The sequence below is a fragment of the Rhagoletis zephyria genome, unplaced genomic scaffold (assembly GCF_001687245.7).
Source record: "Rhagoletis zephyria isolate East Lansing unplaced genomic scaffold, Rhagoletis_zephyria_1.1 Rzeph_scaffold_05050, whole genome shotgun sequence".
In the NCBI taxonomy this organism is placed as follows: Eukaryota; Metazoa; Arthropoda; class Insecta; order Diptera; family Tephritidae; genus Rhagoletis; species Rhagoletis zephyria.
Genome location: NW_016162133.1, coordinates 1 through 9,862, shown reverse-complemented (window position 1 = coordinate 9,862; position 9,862 = coordinate 1). Strand labels below are relative to the sequence as shown.

The window sequence follows — 9,862 nt, the reverse complement described above, 5'->3', positions numbered from 1 at the left end:
CTATAGTGGTTGCCACACTCACCGTAAAAAACAAATAGCATACACGTTTGGTATAGACATTTTGCATTAAAAATTCTTCCATCAGTCAGCTAGCGTTCACCTCACATTCAAATAACAAACAGTTTAACATCCGCACTCATCTATTAATAGATTGACTACTTTTAATCCGTTTTTAAAATTGAAACATGGTTTGAAAAAAGGATTTATAGATTTTTAAAATAATGTATAGCAATATATTGTTAGATTTGGTTTATTGGGAGTTTTCAACGGGTAAAATTTAATAAACCCCCATTCTTCTTATTTTTTCGACTTTGACCATCACTGATTTCAAAAATTTCTATGAAAGTTGCCAAATGTGTATTGTTCCTCTAAAATTAAATTTATTTTCGAATAAATTGATACCTCACCTAATGCAATTGCAAACAAATTGTCGAAGTTAAGTAATTTAAGCAAAAATTCGACCTTGAATTCATTTGTGTGTATGTACGGGATTTTCAAACTTTTCGACCAGGCTAAGAAATTCATCAATATTTACTGAAAGTTTATATATTGGATAGTTTTTTTACCAAATAATTGGTATTTAATAAAATTTTAAGAAAATGGACGGGGCATCGCCCACTTATATCATATATGTGTTTCTCAAAAACTACTTCAGCGAACTCGACCAAATTTGGCATACACCTTGCGATACTGAACATCTTTGAAATGTTTAATTTAATTTAATTTTTGCATTTTTTAACTAACCTTTTTCAATTAAATTTTCTTTTAATGTTTTGATGCTTTTTTAAAAAGAATTTTTTTTAATTTGGTTCAATTTTTAGGAATTAATTTTATTTTTTTTCATTTTTGAATAAATTTTTTGTATAATTTTTTTTTTAGTTTAAATTCTTTTTTTTTTTAATCTATCTCACATTCTCATGGAAAGCCGAGGTAACTACGCACATTTTGATACCTTAACTGATTTTTTTCGACAAATAGTTTATTAACTGTAAACAATTGAAAAAAGATACTTTCCCGCGAGTTCAAAATTTCGGGATTTTTTTCGAGATTTTCGAATATCATGACAAAATAAAATAATAGGTATCTTATTTTTTTAACAAAAAATGTAAAAAAAAATATATTTCACCCCCAAAAAAATATTGAGGTGTAAATATTGTATGGAACGACCCATATGTATATATAAATGCATCACTCCCATACAAAAACAAATCGGTACTGTTTTTCCATTGCAATTATAAGATTTATTATATATTAAGACGCCCACCAAAATATTTCGAAAAAAATATTAAGATTTGCGTGAGCTGGACCGATTTGAAAATACCTCCAAAAATGGAGTTTTTTATGAATAAAATTAGTTTATTAAAGATGTTTTTTGAAAAAATCCCCTCAAATGACAAAACGTCTTAAGCTTAAAAAATTTGCATAAAAATATTTTTAACAAATTAAAAAAAAAATGTTACGGAATCGTAATAATCAGATTTTTGCTGTTGTTTTTAACTTTTTTCAAAGATTGGTATAAGAAAAGCTTGAATAACTGAACCTAAACTCTCCCGATTTAGACTTGTGAGGTATAATTGGAAAGGTGTTTTCTCACCCTTTTTATTTCTTTGCTAATAAACTAATTCAAAGGATGAAAGAGAAAGGTAGGATGAACGAGCGTCATTCAAAGTTGAATTAAAATGTGTTANGAAAGAGAAAGGTAGGATGACCGAGCGTCATTTCGATTTGAATTAAGATGTGTTGGTATTTGAAAAAAAAAAGTTGGTGCATGAATGACTTTTTTGCACAGAAATAAACGTAGTGGGAAAATACTTTTCTATTGAGACCCTATTTACGCAGGTGGCGTCGCACGAAGATGGAGCGCACCAGCGTAAAGTTAATGTAACGAAAATAGGAGCAAATAAAAGACACAGTGGTTTTAGTGCAATGAAATTAAAATCGTTTTATTTGTAAATATCTATGAGGTTGAATAGTGTGGCTCACAAGAGTTGGCTTACCGAACGTGGTGTGATGGCTGACGTGATCTCCTTGCTGTCTTCTAAGAAGTGAAAGAGTGCCAACAAACGAAAAGGGATGTAGCCCACCGCACAGTAACTTTCGTTAAGTTTCCCCTCCAATAAGTTACCGTACAGTGGGGCTTGTTGTTAGCGGCTGGAAAGATAGCCGTAACTTATGTATGTGTTTGTGTGCTCTTACATCAAGTGACAAAACGCGGATTAGGGTGGTGCAATATATTTAGGTCGCGGACCTAAACAGACCCCATAAGTTAAATCAGAATAGTTTTGCACCAGTTCTTCAAGCTTTTCGTAAGTCAATCTTTGAAAAAAGTAGAAAAAAACAGCATCAAAAATGTCATTATTACGGTTCCGTTGAAAATATTTTTAAATATTTGTATGCAGCTTTTTTAAGCTTAATCTGGTTTGTCATCTGAGGGCGTTTTTTTTCAAAAAGTTCTTGAAGAAACTATTTTTCTTCATAAAAAAAACTCCATTTTTGGAGGTATTTTCAAATCGTAAATCTTAACAGATTTCCGAAATATTTTGGTGGACGTCTTCAAATATAATAAATTTTGTAATTAAACTGCAACTTTTTTTGATGATGCAGTCTAATGTACATATGTATATAGATAAACAGCAGTATCAAGCCTCATTTGAAATATTCCTTTCGAGTGTCAATTAGTGCAATGGCTTCTACTCGTATGCAATGGCCATAGCACATAAATCAAAAGAGATTTTAACAAAATGTTTAACCATTTTCCTCACTCGAACGCGGTGTATGCTTTTACTTAACGCATGCCTAGCCACACTCTCAACCAAATCATAAATGAACTCAGCAATACATTTCCAAATAAATACATACATACATTTAAAAATACTCAATGTAAATATACATGCTTGCAAGAAAAACTGAGTTGCACTCAATTACTAGAAAATCATTTACTTTGGAATTGAAGTCACAGAGAAACGGCTGGTGCTAATGCCATCGTTGACATATTCATTTCATGCATCAGCAACTCGAAACAAGGCAAAAATGTTTGCCAATCAAATGCACATTCATTACTCAAACGAGGTAAAGTACTCGTACTTCAGACTGCGCAGTGCAGCTGAAAACTAAAAAAAAAAAAAAATGCCACCTACGCATTGGAGAGCCCGAAGCTGGGGCGGCAAGTGAGAACAGTGAAACATGAACTGCCAAGCCAAGAACCAACGAAATAGTAGTAACAACAACAACAAGCAGAGCATGGAAGCAAATACCAAACAATTTATTTAGCTTAAAATAGTCATTTATAATAGCGTCTTAAATTTAACACATTGTCGTCCTTTCTCTATTTTTGCACAACATCAACAATTTCTTGTTGAATTTACATGCATACATATTTACTATATATATATATATATATATATTCGCATATATTTCAACAAAAAAGCAAGCAAACGGCGTTTGAATTTACTTATCCTCCTTTGTTGTAGGCAAGATTTGGTATATTTCTTGTAGTTGTTGCAATTTGAATTTCATCGTCGCCAATTTTCCTTGCATGTTCGCCATTGTTTCAGCCACCCACCAAACAATGCAACGACGCGTCCGTCCACCTACTTTACGAGCCGATGATGAATCTACGAAATCATTTGAACGACAGTTATTCCAAGTGGTGAGGGGGCGGAACGGAACGGAGCGGACGTTGGCAATGTTGTGAACGACGTTGAGGACAGTGATCGGACTTCTACCACATTGTGGTAAATCTGCCACTTTTTTGAGCATCTACCACATCCACCACTCAAGGTCTGAAATCTACCACATATTCGCGTTTTCGAGTAGTTTTATTTTTGCTCGACATAATATTCTTAGTTTTAAGAGCAAAAATTGTCTAACACTAAACACTAACAATTGGCAGAATGGGAGGATAAAATAAATTTTAAAATAGTTAGCTTTCTTAATATTCAATTTTTCGACAGGAAACGTGGTTCTATTGTGTTGAATTGTAAAATATATGATTTATAAAAAGAATTAATAGCGAAAATATTCAAAAAGGCCGATTTTTGTGAAAGTATTGTACTGAAAGGGTTGCAGAAATCTTTCAAAATATGTTCGAAAAATATCTTGATAATGAAGGAACTGCTTTACGCTGTCAAGGAAAAAAATTGCCAAGACTCAACGCAATTTTTAGCAACTTCAATCTTGCACTTTATTATACTAAAATTAATTTTTTTTAGATTCTAATTAAAATGTTTGCAATTTAGGTGAAACTTTTTTTTAATATTTGTATAAGGTTTGATCTAAAACCTGAGATCTACCACATTTTTTTTGAAATATACCACAATTTTTTCCAGATTCTATGACACCAATTTTTTTTAGTCCGATCACTGGTTAAGGATGCTGGTATAAGTAAGCGTTGCTTTGAATAAATGCGCGTTTCTGGCAAGCAAGCACATTCACTTTTTTACGCTCTTTGTGCATATTTTTGTACACAAAGTAATAAATTTCTCGATAATGCTGCCGAGGGAGAGAAACTTTGCAAGCAGCTAAGTCGACAAATATTACATTCGCCACTAATCCAATACATTTTCAAGTCTACCTTGCGGACAGATAAAACCGCTGCCGTATATAAGTCAAATATTTGACGGCATGCAAATACCTTTAAATAAAATTAGGAAAGATTTATATTTATTTACGTCAAGTGGGCTAAGTTTCGCTGGCTAGGAAGAAAAGTAAACAACGTATTACACCCGACTGACTATACGAAAGGCAAAAGGTGGAGGTGCGACCTATGTACGTAATGATTTATGAAAATACTTACTTGTACTTAATTTTTACTAAAATGATTTTGCTTGATCAATGGGTTATCGAGAAGCATGCAATTGTTGGAGCTTACCGTAGATCAAACAAATATTATTGGATAAAAAAATAAGATGCCAATTATTTATGCAAAAGCTCCATGGCTGAGACGAAATTTTTTGAAGTGAAACTTCTTTATCGGCGGTTGGTTGGTTGGGAGTAAATTGGTAAATTAAACGAAAATTCACATGGAAATGGTGCAACGGAATAGGTTGGGGCTGAAACAAGTGCTTCTTGAGAGTATGCACAATAGGGCGGGTTGATTTGTATGGATGAAAAAAAATGAAATGACGACCAAGGTAAATTTAAACACTTTGCTTATATAAGGGCAAAGGTGGATATGTAGATGAAGAAAATGATAAACATAAAAGTACAAAAAAAGATAAATATAAAGAAAAAGATGAGGATAATGATACCGATAAAAGTATAATTGAAGATAGGGGAAGAATGATTAAAATAAAGGTAATTGTAGAGAAAAGGATAGAGATAGAGACACAGAGACTCAAACTGGGAACTATTTTAGGGTTTTTAGAGATTTTAGGGATTCTCGGGACTGATCGATATAAAAATTTATATTTTTATCAGTTTTGTTATCGAAATTTCTATCGATTTTGTTATCGAAATTTCTATCGATTTTGCTATCGAAATTTTTAGCAATTTTTCTATCCATATATTCGGAACTTATCGATATAATAATCGATATTTTTATCGATTTTGTTATAGATTATTTATCGACTTTGTTATTCGTTTTGTTATCGATCATTTGTCGATTTTGTTATCGATATTTTTATCGATTTTGTTATCCATTTTTAAATTGTTTATCCATTTTCCAATCGATTTTGCCATCAATATTATTATCGATTTTGCTATCGAAATTTTTAACGAATTTGTCATCGATTTTGTTATCGATACTTTTATCGGTTTTGTTATCGATATTTTGTTGGATGTTACTATAGATTTTGCTATCGATAGAGTATAAAGTTAAAAATGAAGATAAAGAAAAACAGAATAACAAAAATTAAATTAGAACGACCAGGGGTAGGGTAGGGATCTAGATAGAAAAAAGACCAAAAATATAACCTTAAGCAAAAGCAGATGTATGTATGTATATTGGTTTCGTTATGAGACAAACAGACTAGCCCTGTCTGCGTGAAGTTTGGTGTAACGTTAGGATTTCAAATGTAACAAAAATAAAAATTATTATTTACTTCAGCGAAAATAATAAAATATTTTTTTTAAAGCGGCTTATTGTCTCCAGAACATGGTCGAATTTGAACTAAGTAAATTGGCCTTTCATTATAAAAACAAATTACGATTCGTAGGTAGTCTTTACATTATACGTATACGTTTTTGAATAGTTTTTATGGGTAACAATTCTTTTAAAAAATTTGTCTGAATAAAATCATATAACTACTTTGTTAAAATACCTCATTTTTAGATATCAGTAGCTTAAGCCAAATAAATATTTGTTATGGGTGGAAAATCTTTTCTGCAGAGACGAAAGAATTTTGCTTTGGAACTGTTTGCTTTAATTGAATTTGATTTTTGGAACAGGTTAAACACTCCAAAAATAAAGCTCATTTTAAAATAACTGATTAAATTTAATTACACTGTTAAACAGTTGGCAACCTCTTTTGAACTATTTTCGAAATAAAGCCTTCTTAACCCTTTCATGACCAAAGAAAACATGTTTCCCAAAACCTCTCCTTTCATAATGAAAAATTATTGTCATACAAATTTAAAGAATTTACCAAAAATTAAAAAAAAAATTTTGGCTAAACTTGCCATTCATTAAAAAAATGTTTTTCTTTTTTTGAGAAAATTAGAAAAAATTACGAAGACTTAAAAAATATATTTTTGGCAGAACTTTTAAGGAAAAAAAATGCCTTTTGGGAAAAAGAAAAAATTTGTTTTAAATAGATAAAATAAAATTTTTAATTTTACTTAGATTTCATATTTTTTAATTAAAACAAATGGGTTGGTAAGTACAGTGAACGTTCAATATAACGAATCGTATGTTGTTCGCCTAATTCGTAATATCGAAAAATTCGTTAAATCTAGTGATTTTTTACCTACTCATAATACCACAGTATTTTTATTTATTAACTAAATTCATCCACTACGAAATTATTTTATAGAACTAGTTATTTTCAGTAAATCGAATTTTGTCAGTAAATTATTAACTTTAATTTGTTTGGAATAAAAAATGTTTGGAATAAAAAAATTAAAAAAAATTAAAAAAATTATAATTTGTATATATTAAAATAATTTTCTACCGAAATTACAAATAAAAAGTTCAACCATTTGATGAATTTATTTTTTAAAGAAAAAGCCTTTAATTCGCTTTTGCTTTTTGACAATTTCTAAGCTTTTCTCCACTACGAAATTTTTTTATAGAACTAGTTATTTTTGGTAATACGAATTTTGTCGGCAAACTATTAACTTTAATTTGTTTGGAATAAAAAAAAATTCGGAATAAAAAAATGATAATTATAATAATAATTTGTATACTTTGAAATCATTTTCTACCATAATTACAAATAAAAAATTTGCCGACGGATGCAAAAAACAAATCTTTGAGAAAAATACTTTTTCCTCTTGTAGAAATAAATTATAAAATTGCCTCATTTTCATTAGATACGAGTAATTGCAACATATTAAGAAAAAAACATTATTTTGGACTAAAACTAATTTTAAAAAATATGGATGACCACTTTTTACAAATACTTTTTTTTTGTTGGATGGGGAAATGTTTTTAAATCAAATTTTTCTACTTATCTCTCGATGAACTTTTGCTAGGAATCAACAAGACTATGAATAAAGCCCACGAAATTGATGCTAAAATGTTGAAAAATTCTATGGATTTTTAAATTATTATTAGCTTGCATTTCACAAATATTGTATGTCCATGGATTTAGTACAACCCATTGATCTGGGGCTACTCTGTAATGCGATGCGATAGACAAATACATCGTAAGTAACACCCTGTGACGATTGCCTATCGCATCGCATTTCTCTTTCGCATCGCATTACAGAGTAGCCCCCCTGGAGAAAAACTTTCGCCGCAAGTGGGTCCGAGCAGAAAGTATTGATTTCTCTAGAAATTGAGACAAACACACAAAAAAATCATTTGCAGAAAGAAGCAGCCTGGAAGTCCCCAGGTTGCGAGTACCAAATTTACTTCCATGTGGCAGTGCTAGTCAAGAATGATAGAATACAAGATTGCGCCAATCGAGCTGAGAGTAACTGGCCGTGACGTCAATAAATACCAGAATGAGAGAGCAAGACGAACTCGACAAGAAAAAGAGGAAGCATCGAACAAAAGGCAGTATTGCCAAGGTTTGAATTTGAAAAAGCACCAAATATTTATTGGTGTATTTTATGGACTTTATATGCATACATAATTATATTGTAAGGATGCCGATTCAAATTAATAAAAATGAATGTTTCTTGCCCGACGGTCGATTTCTTCTGGCTTGATTGAAGGTGCTGCCACATATTTTGTTGTCGCTTATGATTGTGCCATGATTTTATTTAAATTTTTTTGAAGTTGCTTACCACGCTTCCATTTTTTTAAGATTTTATAATTTGGTGTCTTCAAACTAAAAACAAAAGCACCAAAAACGCACCAAGCACCAAAAACGCACCAAGCACCAAACTCAAAAATGTTCGCGTTTTGAATACCCACTAAATTTGGTGCAAAAAGCATTAAGTTGGCAACCGTGAATGTAAACAAAAGTATTTTATGACGTCAGCGATTGGGTGGATGCTGTCAAATCGACGATGAGAGGGTTAGCGGTCCGCGAATGCCGCGACCTTTATTTTCTGGATCGTGAGTGCTAGTGATATATACACTGAGGGAAATAATGCTTAGTAAAAATGAATACTTTATATTTGATTATCGTTTAAAAATGTTCAAATTTAAAAATAATATTTTCGTACAAAATTTATTATGCACGTATTTGACTGTTCACATCTGAGTATATATATGAGTGTGCATACGCACCCCAAGCATGCAGAGCGCCGCTCTGAGAGCGGTGACAACACACCCATTCATACATAGTGCATGTTAACCTTACAAATCGCGTGCTGTGGTGTTGATGGATATTCAACATTTGAAAGCAAATTTATATGTCCGGGTGTAGCTGAGTGCACAAAGATGCATGCCACAATTTGTTGATATCCAGAGATGGTCAGGGTTCGAATTCCACTGCAGGCAAAACATGCAAGTTAAATGTGTTTTTTTTTAGTTTTTGTCTTGATTATTCACTTCACCAATATACAGTACTTTCGTTGACCTTTATAGTAAGATCAATTACGTTTCTATTTGATTTTAATATTTTATCCCCTCAGTGTAATTTTGCAAAACTCTAAATTGTCCAAGAAGAAACAAATCAAACTAAATCGAGGTGTGAGAAGAACATACATATATACATATATTTTTTTCTAAAGGACATTTTACATACATATTTGCCTCAAACTGACTTCGCCGATAGTAAAAATATATAAATAATCTATAACTAATAATAGGCAATTTTATTAATTTTTTTTTAATTTCAAAGCTCTACACACATATAAAATATTCCACTTCATCACAGCTTACTCCTAAGCCACCTAAGTCGCCGCTTGGCTGCATTTTTGTTACGGTCTCTACTTTGATTGCCTCTAAGCACAGTTTCGTCGTCATCAACAGCCCAGCTATTGGGCATAGCTGGCCTGTGAGCATTAATGAATGGATTTATAACGGCTGCGCATTCCGACGGATTATTCAAGTGCACATGATGGGTGCCATCAATCTCATGAAATTCGAAGTGCGGATTGTTCTGGCGCAGTACATCGATTACTTCATTGGAATCCTCATTAATGTAGTCAGATTTAGTGCCCTTAATGACTAAATAAGGCACATTCTTGATTCTCTTAGCCATTTCCAAATACAAAGCCGGCCAACCTATAAATGGAGTGTATATCTTCACTCGTCCGTCGCGTGAAAAATAATATTTATCTGGAAATTTTCTTGATTTTGTAATAT

The 9,862-nt window shown here is 31.7% G+C and overlaps 1 protein-coding gene across 1 annotated transcript; it reads right to left on the bottom strand.

The window, feature by feature from the left end:
- Positions 1-9,373: 9,373 nt before the first annotated feature.
- LOC108371540 (uncharacterized) lies at positions 9,374-9,848 on the bottom strand (the record flags this gene model as incomplete). The annotated part of the gene is made up of 1 exon (XM_017627120.1): positions 9,374-9,848. A coding segment is annotated over one exon (423 nt), but the record flags the coding sequence as incomplete, so codon positions are not given.
- Positions 9,849-9,862: the final 14 nt, after the last annotated feature.